This window comes from Cavia porcellus, unplaced genomic scaffold (assembly GCF_034190915.1).
Source record: "Cavia porcellus strain 051 isolate PalLab524CR breed Dunkin Hartley unplaced genomic scaffold, mCavPor4.1 scaffold_9, whole genome shotgun sequence".
In the NCBI taxonomy this organism is placed as follows: Eukaryota; Metazoa; Chordata; class Mammalia; order Rodentia; family Caviidae; genus Cavia; species Cavia porcellus.
In genome coordinates, this window is record NW_026947492.1 from 73,474,740 (window position 1) to 73,501,190 (window position 26,451).

Consider the following 26,451-nt stretch of genomic DNA (forward strand, 5'->3'; position numbering starts at 1 on the left):
GTAATTTAATTTAAACAGAATTTTCCCGTGATTTTTCAAGTTTCATAGAAAATTTTATTAAAACTAAAATTTTGAATAAAATTAAAATTTCACTTTTAAGAATATTAATTAGTATTTGGATTTTCTGTGAACCGAACGGTACACTCTATTTTTGGCAATCATTTCAGAATTTTTTTGATTGATACATAATACAATATTTATACATATTTATAAGTTGCAATATGATGCATTGAGTCACATATTTATTGAATATGGTCAACTCATAGTAATCAGCATATCTAGCATCTTTAACTTTATAATTTTTTTACAGTGAGTATAACTAAAATCCTTTCTTCTATTTTATGTGTTGACTATGTATTCTGCAATTCTCTCTGTTCATTTATTAGCAATTTTACACAGGAATGTTTAGGGTTTTCTTTATACAATATTATGCCATCTGCGAATAAGGGAAGTTTGATTTCCTCCTTTCTATTTTTGGATGCCTTATATCTCTTTTCCTTGCCTATTTATTTTGCCTATCATTTCTAGTACTACATTGAACAGAAGTGATGAAAGCGGTTGGGATATTTCAGTTGCCACTGCATTAGGAAATGCCTCACCACCGTAGGCATGACCATGTCGAGGTGGGACCATGGAGGCATGGCCTTGGGTACTCTTTATGGTCCTCTCCACTGTTCCCTTCCTTTGCTTCTTGGCTGACATAAATTGAGAGGTTTTGCTCTACACGTCCTTCTGCCATGATGTTTCTGCCTGGGAGCCTATTAATCATGGACTGAATCTCCTAAACTATAAACCAAATAAACCTGTCCATCCTCCTTTAAATTAAGGATGTTGTGCCTTTTTTCAGCAAGCAGAAAGCGACTAGTACAGTAGGCACACTTGTTCTAGATCTTGGAAGAAAAACTGCTAATTTTTCCTCATTCAATATACTACTTGTGAGTTTGTTATAGATGGTCTTAATTATGCTGAGGCACAATTCTTCTGCATCTAACTTACTAAGAGTAAGAGATCCTATTATAAAAGGATGTTGAATTTGAATCAAATGTCTTTTCTGTATCATGTGGATTTTGTGCTTAATTCCTTTAATGTAGTGCATCACATGTATTGATTGCTTATGTTGAGCTATCCTTGAATTGCTGGTATGAATCCCATTTGATCACAGTGAATGATGTTTTCAATGTGTTGTTGAATTCAATTTATTAGCATTTGTCAAGCTTTTTTTTTTTTTTTGGCATCTATGTTCATCACGGATATTGTCCTATAATTTCCTTTTTTGTTGTTGTTGTATCCTTATTTGGTTTTGTTAAGCAAGGCAGTGCTGGCTTCACCGGATGAGTTTAGAAGAATTCTTTTCTATTCAATTTTTAAAAATATTTTATGAAGAATTGGTATTAATTCTTTAAATATTTGGTAGAATCCAGCAATGAAGCCATTGGGTCTTAGCTTTATATATATATATATATATATATATTTTTTTTTTTCAGAGTCTTGCTATGCAGTTCAGGCTGGTCTTGAGCTCACTTTGTAGCCCAAGTTGGTCTTGAATTCACAGCAGTCCTCCCGCCTCAGTCTCCTGAGTGCTAGGATAACAGGCATGCACAACCATGCCTACTGGGCTTTTCTTAATGAGGACTATTTAAAATTATTGATATATCTCATTGATAGATCTGCTCAGGTTTCCAATTTTTTTGAATTTTAACTTTTGCAGTGTATATGGGTCCAGGAATTTGTCCATTTCTTCTAAGCTTTCAAATTTGTTGGTATAGCTGTTCAGAGTAGTCTCAAAGGATCTTCTGTATCTATGTGGTATCAGCTGTAATGTAATAAGAGTTTGATTCCTGATTTTACGAACTTTCCGTTTGTTTGTTAGTACACCTAACTCTTAGCCATGCATAGTAGCTTATACCTGTAATTCCAGTATCCTGGAAGTAGAGTTGGGGAATGGTGGTAGAAACCTTGTCATTGATATTTCTTTTTTTTTTTTAAGTTTATATTTTGTTTATTTCTGCTCTGACTCATACTATTTTTTTCCTTGTATTAATTTTGGGTTTCACTTTTCTTGTTTTTCTAGTTTTGTGAGTTGCATTGTTCAGCTGTTTATCTGAGCTCTTTCTCCTTTTTGTGTTGTAGGTGTTTATTGGTATGACCTTTCTTGTTAGAACTTAATTTGTGGAACTCCATAAGTTTTGGTACATTGTGCTGAGATATTCATTTGTTTCAAGAAACTTTTAAAATTTCCTTTTAATCTTGTCAATTATCCATTGGTTGTTTAGGAGTATATTGTTTTAATTTCTACATTTTCACAAGTTTACAGAGTACCTCTTATTGATTTCTAGTTTCATTATTGTCATAAAAGGTAGTACTTGATATGATTTGAGTTTTTAAATTGTTAAGAGTTATTTTGTGACCTAATACATGACTTATCTTGGAGAAATGTGTGCAATTGAAAACAATGTGTATTCTGTAGCTGTTTGGCAAAATATCTTTAAATACCTTGGCAGGGCCAGTAGATCTATAGTGGAGTTTAAATCTGATATTTCTTTGTTGATTTTCTGTCTAGACACTCTGTCATTGATGAAATTGAAACTGAATTTCTTATTACTATTATAGTGCAGTCTGTTTTTTCTTTATGTTATTAATATTTGTTTTATATATTTATAAAATATATAAAATGCAGCTAGGAGCTGATATTGAGTACATACATATTTATATTACTGTATCTTCTTACTGCTTTGACCCCTTATCACTAGACAAAAACTCTCTTTTTCTCTTTTTATAGTTTTTAACTTGAAGTCTATTTTATCTGCTAGAACTATGTCTACTCTTTTTCCTTTTTAGTTCCATTTGCATAGAGGATCCTTCTTCATCCACTTATTTGTAGTATATGCCTGTCTTTACTGGTGAAGTATGCCTTTTGTAGGGAGCAGTTAGTTGAAGCATTATGCCATTGGCCTTTTTGTTTCTTTTTGAGATACGATTTCACTATGCAGTTCAGGCTGGGCTTGAACTCACTTTGTATCCCAGGTTGGCCTTGAGTTCACAGTGATTCTCCTGCCTCAGCCTCTTGAGTGCCAGCCTACCAGCCTGTTCATTGGAGATTTTAATCCATTTATATTCAAGCTAATTATTCAAAGGAAGGAATTTAATACTGCCATCTTTATTGCTTCATTTGTACATTTTTGTAGGCCCTTGTATGTTTCTTCCACTTTTACTGTCTTATATATTATAGGTTTTCTTGTGGTTATTTTGGGGCTTACTAAGCATACCTCATAACTGGTAAAGTCTTTAGGCCATCAAAGCTTGCTCTCAGGTTCTCTAGGAAGTTAGGCTCCTTGCCTTTGTTTTCTATTGAGGTGTGGCAGCTGATTTTGTTCCTCTATCTGGCAAGATCATTGGCTGTGCTCCGTGGTTGGGGTTAGACTGAGCTCCTAGGTAAGCACTGCAATTGCAACTAATCCACTTGGGCCACAAGGTGTGCTTCTTAGCCTGGTGGTGGCCTTGTTCCTCCCTGGGTGGTTTCTGCAGGTGGTCCTTGAGGCCAGGAGGAATGCTGCCTAAACTCTCAGGTATAGCAGAGCCAGTGTCTGTTAGTGGTTGCAATTCACAGTTTTGCTAGTATCCTTCCCTGGACAGGGTCTAGAGGTGTCTTCACAGAAGGCCCAGGTGTGGCAAAACTGGGCCTGGTTATTACGTGCAGCATTGGTTTAATCCCACTCTGGGAAGTCTAGAGGTGTCCTAAGGGTGGCATGCTAGGTTTCAGAACTTGCTGTTGAGGTGTTCTCCTTCCTTGGGCAGTTTTGCTTTACAGAGGAAGAATGTACCTGGAAGGTTGACATTTAGGGACTCAAGCCAAGTAGCATTCCCACCTCTTCTGGGAAGTGCTTCTGAAGCAAGGAGATAGGGAAAGTTAGGCAGATAGGGCACAGGTCCTGAACAGTTCATCTTTTTAGGAAAACTAAAAGTTGGGGCTGCAAGTTAACATACCAGAGGTCCAGAATAATTAACTGTAGCAAACTGACTGGACATAAAAAGCAAATGGACTTAACCATCTACTGTTTAACTGCTTTATGGAAACCCCTCCCTGACAAGCAGAGACCTCTTTTAGTCTTTCTAATAAACACGTTTGACCATTCGCTGCCACTTGCTGCTTGCTGTTTTGTAGGTTTGGATCCTTATTGCCCCCAAACAAGAACCCAGGAGCTAGAGGCAGCTGGTTACACTTCTTTCAGATCAGCTTTGCCAACTGGCTACGTTTCAGCTAGTAGCCGATCAAAGGTCACTCCTGACAGGTGTGCTATGTTTTCAATACACATTATATACTGGTCTCTGTGGTCTCTATCTCCTTCTTTGTTTTTGTCTGGCCCTGGGTGGTCTAGCTGTTCAGTTTTCTCCTAATTCCCCACCAGTCATGAACAGAACAGGCTCCGCATTTCAGAATGCTAAGGAAGCCAGGTAGTTGCTTTCAGTGTTCTCTTTTTCCTCTGTAGAAGCAGTGGTCGTGGAGGTCCTTGAGATTTCTATGTGACATTCAGTCCCTTTGGGAGAAGAAGAGAGGGTGATGTACTCCAAAGCAAGGCTGTTTTTCTCTTACCCAACCAATACAAATTTTTGTTCAATTTTGTGGAGCACACAAGTCTTATTCCCAAGTTTTGGGGGTTTAACCAAAGTGCTGTTTTTGGTGGGTAAGTGCAAGCTGCTCTGTCTGTATTGGGGAGGGGGTGGGGGAAGGCTCGGATCATCTGTTCAGCCATCCTGGTGATGTTACTTCACTCATTTCGGAATTTTTATACCCTGCTGTTAATTGTTAATGAAGGTTTGAAACACCGAACTAATCTAACATAAACTTAACTTCAATTGTAATAATACAATTATTAATATAATATACTCAAAAATTATTAAAATCCATGTGTTTAAACACATAGGAAATATATTTTTTAAAGGAGCAACATTTTCAGAAAAATTTTCCAACACTGCAAAGTATTCCTCCCAAGATATCATAGGCCAAACCTAAGCATTGCAAAGTTCCTTGGAGAACAATGAAGGCAAATTTCGATTCATTTTGCAAGAATCCCCACAATAGCACTTACAACGAACAGTTTTCTAAAGCCTCCTTAAAAACTTTCAGTGACTAGAAATACGGGCTTGCTATCAGTGGCTCTGCCATTTCCATTGCCGGTAAGCCCTGATTACGGACAAAATTCTTGCTGTTGATAGAAATCTGTATTCTGACGTTTTCAACCTATAGTCTTGAAATTTCCATATTCTTAAATTTTCAACCCACTGGTTATAGTTCTAGCATCCATAAACCAGTCAAATTTTAATTTCCCTGTTACCTAGCTATAATTAAGAACAGCACATAATTTTGTGATTTGCAGGAAGTCCGAGAGGATGAGGAAGTTATACCAGAGCAATGGAACACATTTAGTTCACAGCAATATTTTGAGAGATATAATAATTCAAGACTATAAAAAAGTTTGTATGTACAAGCATTTTTTGTGTGTACATATGTATGTCTATATAGATGCTTGTGTAAAATGTGTATATGGTTTAATATACATATATATGTATGTATGTGCTTATATACATTTATGTTGCAAAGTCAGTAACAGAAAAATCTTCCAACTATGTTGAACAAGAAATGCAAATATGGAGTTTTAGGATACTATTTTTAAGGAAAATATAAAATACACATGATTAACCAATATAGGAGTTGTTACCACACTAGACAATAAGAAGGGAATTCAACAAGTTTATGTTTGTGTTATGGTAAAAATACAATTATTTCAAAATACATAAAGCATTATGTTAATCTTACAATCTACACCCTTACTACTCAGTGATGAAAAAGTTCCCAAACAGTCAGTCAAAATCAGCCAATCAATCACTAGATCCCCTTCTGCAATTTTGGACAAGGTTCGTGGTATGCGCTGCACGTTGCTGAGTCTCATTCAGGGTTCACCCTGTCAGCGCCTGTTCACACTCTGCCTGTCTTCAGGCTGCAGGAAACTGAAAAAGAGCAACTCCTCACAAGCGGTCTTGAGGTGAACACGGTCCACTGGCAGGCCACATATTTCAAACAAAAGCTAAACTATATTAATTAAATTTCAGGGCACAAAGAAGAAAAAATACAAAAAAAATATTTTCACAAATAGAAAAAAAAGATGTGTGGTTGTTTGGGCAAACTTTATCAGGGTATTAAGTTAACAGACTACAACCTAACAAAAATGTTAATAAACTACATTTACCAAAAGGATAAAACTATACTCAGATCTAATAAAGTAAAATGGTAAACCTATACAAAGTTTAGATTATTATAGAATTAGAAATACTTAGGTAACATAATAATTTTCTTTTTTTAGGTAACATATAAAGCAATTTCAAATTCTGTAGCCTAGTAAATTACAGAACTTATTCATTTGGAGCCATGGGCCAAATCTGGCATGCCATCTGTTTATGTATTTTTTTTTTAAGTTTAGCTGGAACGTGGTCATGCTTATTTGTTTGACTACAGCAGTTTTTATACCATGCCATTGAGTTGAGTAGTTACAAGAAAGATCATTAGGACCCACAAAGCCTAAAACAGTTACTACAGATTAAGTATCCTTGACGGACGTCCGACCTTTATTGTTCCTTTGCCAAAAAAGTTTGCAGGCCTCTGCCATTCAGGATAACTGATTTTAAACAAGTAGGCCATATTGCTAAATTACTACAGCCTCTGGGGCAGAAAGAATGTTACTTGCTTCTGTGATGCAGGTCCTCTGTTATAAATTAACAAACAAACATTACAAAAAATGGCCCCAGTATTATAAAGGGTGTTTTACAGTTTGAATAAATGAAACAATTTTACTTCCTACTTGTTTTGTAGGTTTTTCCTCCTTTCCATCTGAAGTATTATTGACAGCAGGGACATTTCTGCATTGTTGGAAATCTTCCAACTTTTCTTGATGGGACTGGTTATTCTCCTCTTTCTTGTTTTCATCATCGCTTTCTGGGTTATTTTTCCATTCTTTCATCATTTCTAGTACATTTGTTGGTCTCACTGAAGAAAGTGTATTGCCCTATGTTAACAATAAATTTCAATGTTATAAATAGCTTAGGTAATTGAAAAGATTGTTATTTTTCTAGTAATACATTTTTGCAAATTCAGTGATAGTCTTATGGAAAAATTATAGTGCTGAATAAATACAAAACTGATGCCCACTGGAACATGCTCCCTGTCCTGCCATGGATCACACCACTTGCACAACATCATTTACAACATGTTAAAGTTCAGAGGGGAAATATTCTGTCTTGAAAAAACTATACAGCACACTTTCATAAAGGACCCTGCATTCAGCAATATCCTGGAAGCCAAAAATCTCTTAGAGCATAGTTCTTAGAAACTGACAGGGAGGCTGAAAAAAATAGAAGAAGTTGCCCAAAGACTATTGGATCTAATGTTAAGAGTAAGTCTTTACAATGCCAAAATGTCTAGGTAGAAAATTTTAAGTTAACTACTATGTCTATAAATGTCAGTACTTGATTTCAAAGCCCTTGGCTGGAATATTTAGATATAATGCGGTCATCTGATCATAATTAAGCCAGTATACTGTTCTTATCCCAGAGATGACTATACGTAACCAAATTTAACCATATATTAATCTTATTTTTCCAAATGTACCATCCTATTTAATGTGCCAAGAAATACCCGAATATGAATACAGGCCCAAATAGTTCCTGTGTGACTATGTTTTAAAAATTTTTGTTCCAATCTCAGCCTATTAGAAAAAATTTAGGAAGAAGTTTTGACCATATTTAGATTAAAATGAAAAGTTCAAGTGCAGGCACAGAAATGGAGCAATTCTAAATTAATCTTATATGTAGACAGATTGGTGGCAAGCATAAACATTGCAGAAATCCTTGAGACAAGTTCTGAGGGTGTAGCATCCTAATAAACCTTTGAGGGTTTATCGAGCTAAATATATTGGTAGTTAAAGGCAGAGACACAGGAAGTATGAAATGGTAATAATAAATGAGAATCATGATGTGACTAATTCCTTTTGGTTCTTCTATTTTACCCTATTTTAGGAAGGCAAATACCCTTGACACTTTCAGAGCACGCGAGTCCACCTTAAACAGACTGCACTCAGTCAGCCTCTACCCTCCTGAAGAATGCCTTTGCCATTCCTTCTGCCAAGATGCAGTCTACATTCCCTCCAAGGTTCAATTTCAGAATCATCTCTGTCACAAACCTCAGATCTCCCAAAGATACAATCAACTTAAGCTCAAGTAAAGCACAGATGGAGATTCAGAAACAGCAACCAGGAGAGGGTTGACATCATCTAGAATGGCAGACGATCTCAGAGCTCTCATCTGAATAAGCATGGCTTGACCCATCTATCTTCCACTACATCTTATTAGCGTCGTCACCTCAATCTCTGACTCTAACATTACAAACTCATAGTATCCAGGCTTCTGGAATGTAACACACACAACTCTGCCTCAGTTTGATTCTTGCACTAGCATAGACGATCTGACATATCTGTGTCTGCAATCCCAGTCCTCAGTGGCCTTGCTTGCCCAAAAAGCTTTTCCCAGGTTAACTGTTGGGTACTATAATAGTAACTAATGCTACTCATCAAAGTTTCTTCCTTCTAGGCAAATAGTAGAATTTAATTTTTCTATACTTTGGGACATGAACATGTGACTTATTTTAACCATTGAAATATGACTAGAAATGCTATGTATCACTTCTAAGTGAAAACTTCAAGAGACAATGTGCAATTCATCACATTCCCAATTCTTACTTTGGTAGTTACAAAAACAAAGAGATGGATCTTCCTTTAGCCTGAGTTCCTGAATAAAGATAAAGTAAAACACAGCCCCATTCTTCCTCACAGTCAATTTATAACTCTGAGATTTGGGGGTCATTGGTTACCACAATACTGTCTAATTTATCCTGACATACAAACTGAAGTAAATGCTTATGTTCTGTAAGGTACCTCTAAGAAGCCTTAATAATGAGTTAAATATGCAACTGTCATGCCCAACAAAATTATTACTACAGAATTCACATGCAGTCAGTTCAATAAAAAAGCCCATTTATTTAGATAGTCCTTGCTTTGCAAAGTCTTGATGTACATGAATTTCAGTTATCATGATTTAGTTAAATATCACAAATGGCTCCATAGCAGAGCTTAAATTTCAGACACCATGGTATATTAACTGTCACTACATAAAGTTCAAACATCATTGCCAGTGCTGGGTCAAACAGATATGTATGAGTGTGACCAACTGAGTTAATTCTAAATTTGTTGGTCATTGGACACTGAGCATCTGTTGTTCATTTCGCACAGAGATAATTAACTAGGTAGGTTTGCAGTTGCGCTGCCTCCTTGACTCCCAGGAACTGACTGACAAAGACAAAAGGGCAGCAAAGAAATAAAAAAATGATAATGCTAGAAGTGAGATGAGAATCAAAGGTTACTACAATACCAGAAGAAATAGGTGGTTGTGGGAATGTTAACGATGCTGCTATTAAAGAGTCCAGATATATAGCCAAGGGGGGTTAACAGAGGAAAATTTGTCAACATAGGTGAAGAAAGCAGTTGTTGTAGAAACGATGAAGGTGCTCCAGAGGAAGTGGTGCCTGCAAACACACCCTTTTGTGTAGAGAGAACTTTCACAAATACTTCATGACAGTGAAAGTAAAGATTCTGGAACCTGACCCAAGCTTATCAAGCACTGTGAAAATCTGCCAAGGCATAAAATAGATACTTCCTCTACATGGAAAGTTATATGACAGGAATAAAGTAAGCACCATTAACACTAACTTTGATATGTTTTTTACCAAAAAAGTAAATTTAATTGATTGTGTCTCTGATATTCTAGATTATGGTGTACTACTTACTTTTGTTTTATTTTCCTATATATTTACAAACAATAGTTTTTAACATAGATTTTTTTCCCAACTGATTATTAAGATAATTTTGACCGTTTTCACCTGCATTATCATTTTTACCATCCTGAAATGCCATGAAAAGCAAGGGATGTCATCTGGAATCTGCATCTCTAGTTATCTTTCAAATGCCTCAATCATATATACAAACACAGTGCCTCAGAGTTAGGTGCTTAACACTCTAAGTGGTTAAACTATACTGCCTTGGTACTCAGAGAAATCGCCCTATTTCTCATTTCAAAGACATTGCAAAAAAGAGCAAAAAATATACAATAGGGGTATGATCACCACAAAAACACTACTATTTAGAAATTTTAACTCTTAGCCTTCTTTATTCACTTGTGATATCAAGTCTGGATCTGGACTCTGTGGTTTTGAGTTCCTGCTCTCCTTGTTGCCTAAAATCTTGTAACACAGCACCAACTTCTTGTTTGCTAGAGGCGGGAAGAGAAATTGCACCATGTACTTAGTAGACAACTAATAAGTGGGAAAATGGCAAAAATAAGTGGACAATATCCATGTGTCATGAGTTTTCCAATTCGATAGAAATTATAAATTAACCAACAAAACAAAAACAGGGTGAAATTGAGAAGTCACTGGAGTTATACAGCTATTAAACATTAAAACACTATCCTTTGATCTCCCTTTGTTGGCTGCAGTAATAGCCATAATAAAAATAGTAATAATCTGAGGCTGTCACCAGTGGACTCAGACTTTTAATTAATACATTTGAATTTATTTTCTCAACATATCATTGAGATAATTTTATTTTGAAAAATTAGAAAAACTACCCAGGGAGAAACACTGGTCTAACACTAAGATTTGGATTTAATCTCTTAGTAGACAGGCTCCACAAATGCAGACCCAATCATATTTCTTTTAGCAAAAACCTACCAGTGTTTTATAAAAAACATATATAATAAAGACTTTTAATGAATGAATGGATTAATGAAACAGTGATATGTATGAGCTGGATTGAGAAGATATGAAACAAAATAAGCAGTTAAAGGGAACATTACGGATCTTTTTTAGCTTACAGTCATTTTCTATTTTTGTAAACAGCTAGAATATTTCACTTGTAATATTACCAGGAGCAAATTTTTCAATAAAAAGAGAACACCTTGTGAAAACATATAAAAGGATATTCAACTTCACAAAATAAAATCCAAACAATGAGGTGCCAATTTTCACATAACAGGTGGACATAAATTTAAGTTTGATAATACCATGTGTTCAAAACAGTGTGGGGAAACAAGCAGTTTATTTACTAGCTGCTTATGAGAGAACAGATTAGGAATAAGTTATCAAAATGCAAAATGCATGTTCTCTCTAACCAGTAATTCCATTCTTCAGAATTTACCCTATATATAATGCTGACATGGTATGCAAAGGTATATTTTTAAGAACTTTAATTTAATTTATAGAAAAAGCCTTAAACAATTTAAATGTTCCATATTCAAAGAGTACTATTCACAAAATAATGGTGCATTTGTAGTTTGGAATACAATGTTGCTGTTTAAAAAATAAGACAATCTTCCCTGTATTTTAAGTGAAAAAGAATAGCTTACATAATGTGAATCTATTTGTGCAATATGTATACATAAAACTGTACAGAATGTGTTTGAAAAGATATATGATATTTAATAATTATCTTTAATGAAAGTAAATGCACAAAAATAATTTTCCTATTTTTTTTACCATTTAAATCATCTACCATGCATAATGTCAACTATTACCTCTATCAGGTTAATAATACAAGTTATGGTAAGTAACAGGTATAATGTAAGCTCCAGACAAAAGACTGAAAGTACTCAGTGAAATCACCAAACATGTCCCTGTTAGCTTCAATGAGCCCAAAGCAACAACATATCATAGTAGCAGCAACCACAAAGGCTAGCAACTCTACTGGAGCCATTTTTAATTTTTCCTAAGAAAGTCATCCAGTAATTTTTTCCCCCACAAGTACAGTAACAGTGTGAGTAGATAAGCCTGGTGTTGATATGCCTATTCACTGAGGGGAAAGAGCCTAAGAAATTAAATTACCTTATTCCACAAGTACATTGCCAACTGCCTGCCAAAAATTTCTAGTTGGAGATGTAGCTGAGCCTTCAAATTCAATAAGTTCCAAAGCAACATTTGTCAGACTGGAGTGTGTGAACACCTGGCTGTCCATGAAGATTTTCCAAGGGATGTGTGGATGGATACAGCTCCCAGGGAATCAATTTCAAGTCCCTCAATTTCCTTCATCTGCTTGAGCAAGGTTTTGCAGTAATACTTTCCATATTTTTTAAAGTAAGTTTTTTCCACTTCACAAACAAACAAACAAAACCCATAACTCTCACCCACCTTGAATCATACTTAAATGTTACATAAAAATCTCTAGACCAGGAACAATCAATTCTTATTTTGGTGTTCAGAAAACAAATGAACTCAGTGAATTGGTATAAAATCCTTTACAGGGGGAATTTTTTATTTCCTTGCTTGCAACAGAATAGAAGAAAGACCAAATTAAATTTTCAGATGGTAAAGTGTTAAAATCACTTTTTATGATTTATTTCATTTAGGAAATTAAATATCTTTCATTGAAATGAATATCCTTGCCTTCCCATATTTTTATCATTAACCTATGCAAAGATTTAATACTTATTTATTTGTAATCTTAAAAGTACCTATTAAGTAACTACACAACAAGAACACTAGAAAACACATAACACTTGCACTCCTCTTCTGATACAATGATTTTCTTCCATTCTGTCTTCCTGCCATCTATCAACTGAGGTGATAACTATCCAGGATCTTGCTAGTTTATTTCCCTTGCCTCCTTTTTATATTTTTACCACATTTGTAATTATTCAAATACAAATATTTCTTTAAGTGTTTTAACTTCATAAAATGAGCATCAAGCCATGGTGCTTTCTTTTCATACAAAACTGCATTTCTATAGCTATGGCAGAGAAATAAAATGAACCTTGATACTCAAGTTACAACAGACATAAAAATTAATTCATGAATGTAACAAAAATTTAAATTTGAAAATATAAAAAGCTGCTGAAGGGAAACATAGGAAATTGCCTCATTACCTTGGGAACTATTTAAGGGAGCAGAAATGTTCTATATATTACTCTGGTTACCAAAAGGTACACACGCAAAAATTCATCACACTAAATACTTAAAATCAGGGGCTGGGGACTTAGCTCAGCAGCATAAGCGCCTACCTTGCAAGTGTGTGGTCATTGAGTTCCATTCCTGGTACCGATAAAAAAGAAAAACACACACACAAAAAAATACTTAAAATCTGTGTATTTTGTAGTAAGTAAATTACATCTTCACTAACCTATATTTTAAAACATTTCATGGTTTTGTAGATATTATTAGCATAATCACATTCACTGCTATGTAATACTCTATTATTAAACTGTTCTGTTTATTCATTCTTCAATGAGAGAGTAATTGAGTTGATTCTAGGGTGTTGCTCCTTTATATATTTCTACAAGTTGAGCATCCCTTATTCAGAAACCCAAAGCCCAACATGCTCCAAAATCTGAAACTTTTTGAGTGTCAACCTGATGCCCCAAGTAAAAAATTTCATAACTGAACTCATGTGACAGGTTGCAATCAAACTGCATAGACGCTAGAAAATATTATAAAGTTACCTTCAGGTAGGAGCATACATAAGGTATGGTTTTGATATATATAAGGAATGGATTTCATGTTTAGACTTCCCATCTCCAAGTTATCTTATTATATGTATGTAAATATTCTAAAATCTGAGGAAAAATCCCAAATTTGAAACACATCTGGACTCAAGCATTTCAGATAAGGCAATACTCTTCTTGCATTAACTTTGCATCTGTCTTATGACATGCATGTGCAAACACTCAAGCTGGGAGTGGTGAACACAGTTTTCATTTTAGAACTCTGGGAGACTGAGGTAGGAGTTCAAGCCCAGCCTGGGCAAGACCTTGTCTCAATATTATAAATAAACAAGTAGATAGGTGATAGATAGACAGATAGATGGATAGATACATAGATAGAGGCAGAGGATATATCTTAATGCAAAAAGGCAAGGTTTTGAGCCCTGCCTGGGAGATGTAGTGAGACCGTGTCTCAAAATTATGAATAAGTAAACAAGGAAGTGAATGAGTAACTAAATAAGAAAGAAAGAAAGAAAGAAAGGAAGAAAGAACTGAGGCTGTAGCTCAGTATAAAGGCCCCAGGGGTCAATTCCCAGTACTAAAAAAGAAAAAAAAACACAGAAAAAAAAGAAAAAATACAGTACGATTCCTTCTGGTGTCTGTCCTGTCTTTGTCCATTTTTTACCAGGTTGCTTGTCTTCTCTGTATTGACTGATAAGAGTTATAATTTCCATTCTATTAATCCCTTGTAGATTATTTGTGTTAAGGCTTTCTCCTGGCTTATAAACTATCAACTGTTCCTAATGCATAGTGTTACACACAGAAGTTATCAGAATTAATAGCGCCTACCCAAGTTAGCCTATCACTTATTTTATGTTCATACTCCCAATATTTTATCTATGAAATCCTTTCCCACATATCTCAGAAGACATTTAACACTTTTTCACTGAAGGATACAAATTTTGGGTTTTTAGTATGTCTGTGATTCCTTTAGAGTTGATTTTTGCCTATCGTGTGAGATAAGAATCCAGTTTCATTTTTCTCATATGGATAACCATCTACTCCAACTCCATTTATTGAACAGACCCTCTTTTCCCTCTGATCTTCCATATCACCACTGTCATAAAAGTTCCAGATACACACTAATGTGTCTGTACCCTCTATCTTATTATATTGGTCAGCTGGTCAGTTTAGCACCATTACCACACTCTGCTCATTAACTGAGCTTCACAATCCTTAATTAATATCCACTATAGCAAAACCTTCGGAAATGTCGTGGCTATTTTTGAAACTTCACTCTTCTTATGCATTATATGGTCAGAGAAGTTTGTGCAGCTTTGATTTGCTTTGTATAAATATATACAACAGTATGGGAAAATTTTTTATAATAAGTCTTCAGATCCACGATTGTAGCATATCCTTAAATTTAAAATGATTTTTGATAAAATTTTATAACTTTCAAAAAATAGGTTGTTTAAATCTTATGTTGCATTTATTTCTAGATTTATCCATTCTTTGTGACTAATTCACGTGGTGGCTTCATTATTATTATGACTTCTATTGTTATTTGTTAGCAAATGAAATGCAATTAACTTTAATCTGAGGTCTAACTACCTTCATCAGCTGTTCCTATTCTTAATAATTTATCTGAAGATTACTGTAAGTAAAAATTTTATTTCTGCTTTTCAAATCTCATATCTTGAATTTCTTTTCCTTGTTTAACTTGACTAAGGTTAACAGTGAGGAGGAAAAATATTGAAAGTTGACTTCCTTGATTATTCTTTCTGTCAAAGGATAGGCTTCTTATATTTCCTATTCAGAATATTTGAAGTAACTTTAATCAAGAAAGTTTTCTATTTCTCATTATGAATGAATTTAGCTTTATTATGTGTTTTTTCCTTTGAAACTATCATATATCTTTTTTCCTTTAGTGCTTTAAATTAATTATTGAGGATTAAAAATTATAGTTTTTTCTGAAACTAAACCATCATTCTATTCTTTGGGGGAACTCATCTTGGTTATGATATATTATCTGTTCATATACATAGTTGGATCAAATTTGCTAATATTTTGTTTAGGTTTTACACCTATATTAGTAATTTAAATAGTACTCCTTCATCGTAATATTTTGGTCTAGTTTTCTTATATTACATTGTATACAGCATCTTAGACACTTCCTTCATTTCTGGGACAAATACTTGACCCAATAACTTGAAGAGAAGAGAGGTTTACTTTGGCTTAGGCTTACAGTCCACAGTTGGCTGGCTCCAGTGCAAAAACGGCATGATAGTAGGGCCCAGGCAAAGGAAAACTGCTCATGACGTGGAAACCAGGAAGCAGAAGAGAAGAGAAGAGCCAGGGAGAGATCATAGCCTGCTACGTCATACCTCCAGCGCCTGCTTACTCCAACTAGGACCCACTTCCCAATAGCTCATTCAGCCACTAAACTTACCTGCCAAAAGAGCTCTATTCCAAATTGCCTTCCAAAAGATCTCTATTCAAATACAGGAAAATCTGAGGGAGCATCTGGAGCTAAACCATAACATAGTGTCCCTGGTCTTCAAAGACCTCATTCACATCTATTTATGTAAAATGCATTTAGTTCGTATCTAAGAGGCACCAATGATTTAATAGTTCCAAGCCCGCTCAAAAGCAGTCTAAAGTATCCTTCAAGACTTAAGACAAATTCTTACCCATCAGCCCTGATAAAAATTAAAAAAGAAAATTAAGTATTTTCAACATACAAAGGCCCAGGGAAAATGTTCTCATTCCAAAATAGAAAAATAGATAGGAATGGGACCAAAAAAGCTGAAACCTAGAAGACCAAACATCAACTCCAGTAGCCTCATATCCAGCACCTGGGCAAAGTGTGGTGAGATGTGAACTCCAAAGAGCTTTGACAGTCCCACCACTATGTCACTGCTGGATGAAGCTTTCATGGCTGTCTTCAGGGTAACTTTGCTTACTGCATGATCTTTCCTCAGATACTCTACATTCCTAGCTTCTCTATATTCCTGAGGTCTCTACTGTACTTTTGGCTTTGTTTTCACAGTTTTATGCATTGTGCTTTCAGGGGCACACTGCCTAAATTCCTTGGCCTTCTGAAACCTTGGTGAAAGTCTCCCTGATCCCACAATTCTTGCATTCTGCATGCTTATAATATCAGCACCATAGATCTGGGGTTATAACTCAGCAGCACAGTCCCTGCTTGGCAAGCACAAGGCCTTGAGTTCAATTCCCAGCACCATGTAGAGGACACCGGGATCTAGCATCAGCTTGAGCAGTAGCTGAACCCATCTGGATCATGGCTGCTGAGCCTCTGAGGGCTTGTATACCTGAACACTATGAAATGAATCTCAGTGAATCAATGCCCTAAGCAGCTTTTCTCATGTGACAGGCTCAGCAGTTCTCTTCTCAAATGAAACTTTAACCATTTTGCACCCTGGAGTGTCTGGACACAAAGTACGTGGTTTCTTTTTAATGCCAATTATTTAGAAACCATGCTCTCCTCTCCTCTAACTTTGTAGGCACTTCCTTACAAAAAAAATTGAAAACCTTTAAAATGGGCTTTTTGGTCTTGATTCTCACTGTAAATCTTGCTAAAAGTGGCAAGAAACACTCATGTTACAGCCTGAACATTGGACTGCCTTGAAACCTCTTCTACTATCTTAGTTTGATACCTTTAACCTTAGTCTCCCATAAAACCTCAGGACATGAATAAAATGTAGACAAATTTTCTGCACAGCATAATGCACATGGTCTTGATTCCTATTGCCAATAGAGTTTTTGTTCCCAAATGAACCCTACCAAGCTGGTGTGTATTGTTTGCATTTCTCTCAGCATGTTGGTGTTCTGAGTTGTGAGCAGAATTTTCCATTGTGCAGAGCTTGAAGCATTTTAGGGCTTCTTTACCCTGTATCTCTAAATCTTAATACAGGATGAGATATATGGATGTAAATTCATTCTTTAGCACATGGATAATCTGTTTTCCCAGCACCATTTGTTAAAGAGGCTCTCTTTTCTCCAGAAAAGGTATTGTTATTGGCCTCTTTGCCAAAAATTAGATGACTAAATGGGCCTGGAGTTATTTATGCATCCACCATTTTGTTCCACTGACAGGCATGTCTGTTTTTATGTCAGTAACATACTGTTTTTATCACTGTAGCTTTGTAATATAATTGAAGTCCAGGACTATAATGTCTCCTGCTTTGCTCTTGTTCCTCTGGATAGCTTTTGTTATTCTAGGTCTTTTCTGATTTCATATATATTTTGGAATTCTTTTTTTAGTTCTGTGAAAAATTCCATTGGTACTTTGCTTAGGATTGTAGTAAATGTATGTATCATTTCTGGTAATATGGCTATCTGGAAAATATTGCTTCTGCCTATCCAAGAACAGGGAATGACTTTCCATTTTCTGATGTCCTCTTCAACTTTTTTAGAGCACTGAAGTGTTCAATATAGAGGTCTTTTTGTTGTTATGGTTTGTGTCTGGATGTCTCATATGATGGGGGGTGCTTTTTGGAAGCAGCTGAATCTAAGATTATGATAGGATTATGGGTGTGAATGCTATATATACCCTAAGGCAAGTAGCCTAGATACACTATGAGGGACAGAAAGAGTCTTCTCTCCCACTCTTCCCTTGGTTGCTTTTTTCTGTCTTCCACTGCTCCCATCAACAGTTGCCCCTCTGCTATGTGTCACCTTGGACTGATACCTCTGCATTAGACTGAAACCTCCACAAACTATGAGCTACCTAAACATTTCCTCTTAAACTTTGTGTGTTGGATATTTTTTTTTGCAGCATCGTGGAAAGTAACTAAGACAGTTGGTTAGGTTAATTTCTAGGTATTTAATTTTTGTAATATTACGAATGACATTTGTAATATTACGAATGACATTCATTTCCTGACTTTCCTGACTTCAGTAGGTCCATTGCTGCTGTACAGGAATGCTATTGATTGATTGTATCTGCCATTTTGCTGTATTTGTTCTAAGTCTTCTGTAGAGTTTTTTAGATTGTCTATGCAAAGGATAATGCAAATAAGGATAGTTTAACTTCTTCCTTTCCTATTCAAATTCCTTTTACTGGTTTCTATCGTCTAATTGCTCTGGCTAAAATGAGTCCTATATTGAACAGGAGTGGTGACAGTGAATACTCCTGTCTTGTTTCTGATCTTAGAAGCAGTGTTTCAATATTTTCATTTTTAGTTTGATGCTGGCAGTAGGTTTGTCCAGAATGGCTTTTGTCAGTTTAAGATAAGATCACATGTCCATGACCCATCCAAATACACCCAAAATTGTGCTCCCCTAGGCGGTTTCTTCCAAGTCAATCATGTTCATAATCCTGACTTTCATAGCATCAAAGCCCACTCATATCAGCCACAAGCATTAGAAGGACAAAAGAGGAAATTCACAGAAGCTCATTTGCGATCATAGACTTTTGCCAAATGCACTGCCAAGTGAGTCAAATGTATTCACAGTCAAGGTCCACAGAAAAATAACTCTCACTTGCTTTTTCAGCTTACTTTCCCACTATTCCCTTACATAGCTTTTATGGATCTAGAAAAAGAAAACTACTAACTACTCTCTAAATATACTTTACATTTTTATCTTTATTTAAACCTTTGTAACTTTTTCTATTTAGATTTCTCTCCTTTTTACCCTAACTCTGACACTAATTTCTGTTTATCCCTTTTTTTCTAGATCACATTATTTCAAGACAGGAGATTAGGGTGTGGCAAAGCTGGCTGGGAAAATAAGCATGATCTGTTAATTAGAAAATCCCACAACACATGTGTAGAACAGTTCCCAAAGCCCTGCACATGAACTTCTCATGAGAATGCAAGTAGGTTTTCAATAGGATGACCTAGACCTGAGGCCAACCACCCTAAGCAGTGGGTGATATAAAAAGGGTGGTTCACAGTGAATTTTTGCTACTGTAATCTCTCTTGCTTGGCGGCCCACCCTCATGACATAGGGTGCACTTCTTTTCCTACTTTTACATGACCCAAACTCACTCTGCAGGGCCTGTTTCTTGTCCTACCTTTATTAAAACTTGACCATCATTTTCACTTGCCTTGACTACTTAATTCTTTTTTTCAGGACATAAGAAATCTAGAAACACCCTCTAAAACTACCCCAACCCCTACTAACACTTTCATTTTTAATCACCTCTCATAGTCCTCTAAGGAGAATAACAAGACCTCTTTTCTTAGAAATTTAGCAGTACTACTTTACATTTGTGTGGCATTTGTGTGGATTTATCATTCTCTGCCTATGTTTTAAACCCTTTAATAAGCTATAAGCTATATAACCTGTGTTACTGTGTCAGACTGGCCCTTGTGTTCCCACAGCACACAGTAGTTATTCAGTAAACATCTGTTGCATTTTTAGTATACATAAATAGCTGACTACTGAATAGATCCTCAAGTGTCCTAGCTAATAATGAGCTTCTTCCTGACAATAATTTTTATTAAAGGCTTCATTAAGTATGAGCTCTTTTAAATACATGAGATAATTCAGAATTTAATAATAATATTTAGTAAAATAAAAGTGAGAGTCTTAACATATTTAGGATGAAAATATACAGAGGGAAAGCAATAATGGCCAACAGTTAGGCATCCGAAAATTTTCATCCTCTTCTGTAGGTGTATATATCAAGGCTAAGGGTCAAAAGCTAATGGCCAAAACCTGAAAAAAATTGTAAATTAATAAACCAGGGCCCTGTCCATATATTAGGAAATATTGTTCTGAAATTTGAACATAGACCTTGATTACAAATTTCTTTACAAAGTGTGACTATAAAGCAAACTGAAGACTGTAACTGCAGTAGGATTCAAGGGGAAGGATTGTGCTTAATTCATCTTTATATTCTTGTAATCTGATGCATTAAAAATAAAAGATAGTTCTTAAAATCAATAGACACTTAAATGACTATATCCTCATTTGAAATAAACCACCTTGCAAGATCAATGCACCATAAGAATAATTCATTTCAAAGAGCATTCTTTACTATGGAACAGTTAAAACTCTTTAACTTAAAATTTAAATTCTCTCATGATTTTCTTTCCTTTCCTATTCTCATTTCTCACATTTTTTATTCCTGTATATTATTTGACAGTCAACTGAACTTTCTGGTTTCACCTTGTTTGCCTCTGTATCTTTGATCATTCGGCAACTTCTCATGACATTTGTCATTTTTCCCCTGCATTTGCTCTCATATATAGCTTGCTTCTCTTACTATAATGTAAGTTCTTTTTAATTTACATTCTAAGTTCTTTATGTCAAAGACTATGTCTAACATGATTTTAACCAAATTTTATTACCTAACATAGGGCTAGAACATGGTAGCCATAAGAAAGTGTGTTGAAGGAATTACTTAAAGTATGAATAGTACCAATAAAATTCAAAATTGGGAACTACATTTTACCAAGCCATAGAAGAAAAAGTATTACCTTAATTTATACTACTAATTTTAAAATACAAGTGGGTATAAGAAATCCCTCATAAACTTGCGGAAAAATGTAAATTTTTGTTGTTACCAGTCACCAGGGGACTTAAGAGGAATACCAAAAAGCGACTACAGTTATCTAATCTGAAGCAATTATCTTCTCAGCCACTGTGATAGTAAAGTGGAAAAAAATTTAAAAAAAAACAAATACAAAAAATAGGCATTGGGAGTTATCAAACTTCCTTTTTAGGAGATTCACTTTTCTTTACAACTAACATTTAACTTTTGAATTCAGGGTAGCAAAATGTATGTATTTGACATTCCATTCACTTAAACGTACATTGAGAAACAATTATTTTTCTCAGAACACTTTTCAAATACAGTATGTGTCATGATTCAAAATGTATAATACATAAGCTAAACCACAGACACTTTTTGCCCATTAATGCTCTTTGAATAAAATTGTTACTAGGTGTTAGGTATTGCAAAAGATAGGCTCTGGTTATAAAGCAATGAGGCACTGCGAGAACCATCGTGCATTCTTTAGATTATTTCAAATAAAGCCGATGAATTATAGGAAGACTTCAAGTGGTTAAGAAGAAAAGAGTTTTGCCTTTCAGAAGTTTGTAAAATGCCAGTATTCTAAATTTCATACAGTGAACTCCTTAGGATAGTCCAATATAGTACACAATATCTGTCACTTCTCTATCCACTTGGCAAAGACTTCACAAGAGACAAATGTTACTGAGGATCAAAAATGGAGACTTCTGGTAAAATGACCAAAGCCAAAAATAAAGTTCTGCTAATTAGAAAACAAATAATTAAATGGCCAAGCCCGAATGTTGTGTGATGCTGAAAAGAGATAAAAATCTAAAGCACACCATCTGTTTTACAATTTTTCATTTTCCTGTACTACAAATCTACTCAGTACATTTTTGCAATGATCGAGCTGCTAACTCATTTGCACAATTACTTTAGGCCAGAAATAATTACTGCACAGAATCCTATGAGAGATCAAGATATTCACAGAAGAGGGCAGATATAATCCATTTTCTTACAAAGACTATGTTTTTGAGCCCTTACAGAAAAGAAAATGTTATTCAAAGCAATAATTAGAAATTGTCAAAGGGAAATCAGAGATTTTAAAAGAGTGATACCACTACTTGTTTATGGTGTCTAAACTTACCTCAGCCTCTTCTACATGTTGTAATGTTTTAGAGTGTGTTGCTGGGTTGCTTCTCCTCCCTCCCTATATTTTCTTCCTAATTTATCTTTTCAGTCAAATGGCTTTACATGGTGTCACGGTTTATGTCTGTGTCCCCCAGGCCTCATGAGTTTGCATTGTGCATTTATGATGGTTCATTGTCTAGTGCTTGGATTGATGGTGTCAGTGCTACACCCACATAGGGGTGGAGCTAAGATGTGATGTAAGGGCAGGAAGAAGGTGTGTCTTGCTCTTTTGCCTGTTTCTGCCTTGCTGTTTGCAACTGCCATGAACTGCAGCCCAGCCATGCCTGCCTGCCTTGGAGCCAACTGAGTATGGACTGAAACCTCCAAAAACTGTAAGAAATAAACCTTTCCTTTCCCAACTTTGGGCTTCAGGTATTTTTGTCTCAGCAATGAGTAAAAAGTAACTAAGACACATGCATCTCCATATTCAGGATTCTTAAATTTATATCTCCAGCTCAGAACTCTCCAGTTCAACTCACACATTCAATCATCTACTTGATATCTTCACTTGGAAGATACATAGGTAATTCAAATTTATCACATCTGATGTATAAGTTGGTTTACCAACCTCAACCACAAAATTTATTCTTTTCTAGTCTTCTGTATCTCAGTAAATGGCACCACTGTCCAAAGAGTTATCCTACCAAAAATCTAGATATCATAATAAGTCCTCCATTATTCTTATATATCAACTAATTCATTGACAAGTTTTGTCATTTACATTTCTAAAAGAATGCATTTCATGTGTATCTCTCTTCATCTCTATTGCTACCACATTGTTGAAGCCACTGTCATCTCTCAACAATTCTACCTCAATATACATATAATTCTCTATTTATATATCATAGATCCAATAGCCAATAGTATTTTAAGACTATAATTATATGCTAATTTACATTTCAAGTGTAATTATCTAATGTATACCCAGTACTAATACAGTGTCTGGAAAATAACAGATCTATAATTTTTTATAGACTAATATTTAGTAATATCCCCATACGTCTCTAGTAATCTCCAGTCTCAGTTTCCAAACCTTTTCTGATGTATCTACAGACCTATTCATTCACAAAACCATACACTCATTTGGTGATTGTTTACTGAGCATTGTATTAGCTGGGATTAGGTTCAGCTGGGTGTTTCACAATGTCTGCCACTTATATTTTTTCAAGGCTGGAGATGTGCACCCAAAGGTTAGTGTGACAACTGTATGAGCTATAAGCCCTGGTTTCTTGCATCAGGCTGCTCTGTCTTACCCAGATAGTAGGTTCCACTTGGTGGTCTAAAATGGCCACTCCAACCCCAGACATTACATCTGCATTCCAATCACCAGGAAAGAGGAAGGACATGAGGAATGCCATATCCTCTCTATTTCAGGACCATGACTTTGTTTTTGTACCTGGGATTGAACTCATGACCTTCAGCTTGCCAGGAAGGCACTTATGCTGCTGAGCTCAATCCCCGGCACCCTCTCCATTTAAGAGGAAACTCTGGGCATGCGAGCAGGCAGGACCAGCAGACAGCAGGCCCCTGGCACAGACACACATTGGCAGCCTGAATCAGTGACATGGGAAAGTCCTAAACAACAGTGAGAATATGAATCAGCAGTTTATAAGTTAGGTGAACCAGTGTTATGCTCCAGCTCACAGACAAGCAGGACAGAAACAGTGGGCAGGGCTGCCACTCTATATCAAAAGGCTTCAGGAGAACTCCAGCAACAGAAGGCCAGCCTCCACATCCAGGGGTCAGAATCAGCCCGATCCCAGCACAAATCCTACCGCAAACTCCGCCAGAGTGCTCAGCACATTTCTAGGATCCGACTTGGACACAACCACAGAACTGTGGTATTTTACTATTTTCCTTTCTTTTTGATTGGTTTTCCCTTTTTCTGTCTGGTTGATTTTTTTCTTTCTTCCTTTTTTCACTATTTAGGTCCTTAACTTTCTTTTTATTTTCTTCTATTCACCTTCTTTCTCTCTTTCTTCAAATATTTCTCTTGATTTTACAGTATTTTCATGTGAAAAAACAGTGTTCTTCTCTTTCTGGTTCACCTCAATACTATTCACTTTCCCTTTCATTTTTTTACTCCCATGTTCTCCAGTTTCTCAAACTTAAGTGCTCATCCTTTTCCCTCTAATTACTCCTCTCTATCTTATCCCCCTTGCCTCTTAAATTTCCCCCCTCGTGCAACACAGTAAAATCACTTTGCTAAAGGAAAATCATTACATATAAGTGTCTGGAATATGTTGGATTTTGTCAGATAACTGTAAAACCTGCTCCTATAGTTACAGGTATTAGGTTAACAGTTGCCACAGTTTGTCAGTAGCTAGGCTGTGCTTGATACTATTGTTATTCCTAACCATACTACTTTAGCTAGGATGTTATAATCAGTTATAATGTTATAATCAGTTTTTCTCCCTTGGAAGACAACACTATGATTGTCTGGGGTCATAATCAACACTACAGTTAGGACCAATGAACTGAATGCTCAGTTTAAATGGACAGCAACTTCTTATTCATAATAAACTAAGAAGCTATGTTGTTGGAATAGACACAAAGACCAAGAACCACCTACATCTAGAAGACACTCTTGAGGGAGAGACATTTCTAAGAGAAGCTTTAATGCTAGTGATAAAACTCTGCCATCTGGAATCTACAAGCATCAATGCAAAAAAATAAAAATAATGACAAGATGCAAAAGCAAACTCTACCCTGGACTTACAATCCATTCAGGACAAGTCCAGAACAAAAAAGGGATAGAGACAATCAGAAACCACCCACTGGAACTTCCTGAAATGTTATCAGCAAAAGTAAAAAAAAAAAAAAAAATGGAAGATATAGAAAATATGGTCTCTCAGGTAAAACATGAAATGTTGACCAAAATGAAAGATATTAGAGTAGACACAGATTAAAAAAAAAAGTAGGAGCTTAGGAAACTGATAGCTACCTTGAATACCAATATAGGAAAGAAATGGAATCCATGACACAGATCCAAACAGAAATTCAAGCAACTAAAAACTCCACTGAAAGTCTGAGCAACAGATTGAATGAAGGAAACAATAGAATATCAGGTGTAGAAGAGAGGATTGTGGTTAGGGACGACAAAAAGAAAGATATCACAACAATAGCAAAAGCCCATGAAAAATCACTCCAACAGCTGCAAGATGAGGCAAAGAACAACAACACAAGATTGACTGAAGTTAATGAGAAAGCTGGAGATAGTGTAAAGGCCATTAAAAAAAAAAACCTCTTCACAGAAATAATGGCAGAAAATTTCCCAAACATGGATAAAGAATTTGAAAAACAAGTAAGTGAAGTATATAGAAATCCAAATAGCCATGACCAAAATAAATCTACAGCAAGGCACATAATAATTAAGATTCTAGAAATTCAGCACAAGAAGAGAATATTAAAAGTGGTTAGAGAAAAGAAACAAATCACCTATGAAGAGAAGCTCAAAAGAATTGTAACAGACTTCTCAATACAAACATTCAAATCAAGGAGGGCTTGGAGTGAGGTATTTCAAGGCCTAAAAGAAGACAAACTCCAACCCATATTGATGTACCCCACAAAACTATCTTCTAAAATTGATGGAGAAATAAGATATTTCCATGACAAAGAACTGAAGAAATTCATAACCATCAAATCAGTTCTTCAGAATGCTCTGAAGAATTTACTAGAAAGAGAAAAAAGACCACAATCACAAGAACACCAATAGAAAGAAGCAAGGAGGCAGAGGAATCAATTAAACAGAGAAGAAAAACATGGACCCAACAGTAGGAAAATAACATGAGAAAAACAAGCCAATACCTATCAGTTATTATCATCAATGTAAATGGTATCAATTCACCAATCAAAAGATGTTATGTTTTTTTTTTGTAGTTATGTATTATGTGTAACCTTACACTGCTTTGTTCTGTTTTGTGTTTTTCTCTTTTTCCTCTTAAATAAAAAAAAAAAAAAAAAAAAAAAGACAGTCTGGCAGAATGGATCAAGAAGCAAAAATAATATGCTGTATTCAAGAAACACATTTAGCTCAAAAACAAATTCATAAGACCAAAAGTCAAAGAGTGGAAAACAGTAGTGCGTGTGACAGGAACCCAGAAAAAAGCAGAGATAGTTATTCTATTTGCAGACAATGTGAATTTCAAGCCAAGACTGATCAAAAGAGATGAAGAATTTCATTGCATACTTGTTAAGGG

The 26,451-nt window shown here is 35.5% G+C and overlaps 1 protein-coding gene across 3 annotated transcripts in view; it reads right to left on the reverse strand.

Moving 5' to 3' along the window:
* Stk33 (serine/threonine kinase 33) overlaps positions 1 to 26,451 on the reverse strand; it is a 206,665-nt gene that overhangs the window by 12,662 nt on the left and 167,552 nt on the right. For all 3 annotated transcript variants that reach the window (XM_063256699.1, XM_003462431.5, XM_063256698.1), the window contains one exon: positions 6,855 to 7,058. In XM_063256699.1, coding sequence (XP_063112769.1) covers positions 6,855 to 7,058 — 204 coding nt within the window. The remainder of the gene's footprint in view (positions 1 to 6,854; positions 7,059 to 26,451) is intronic.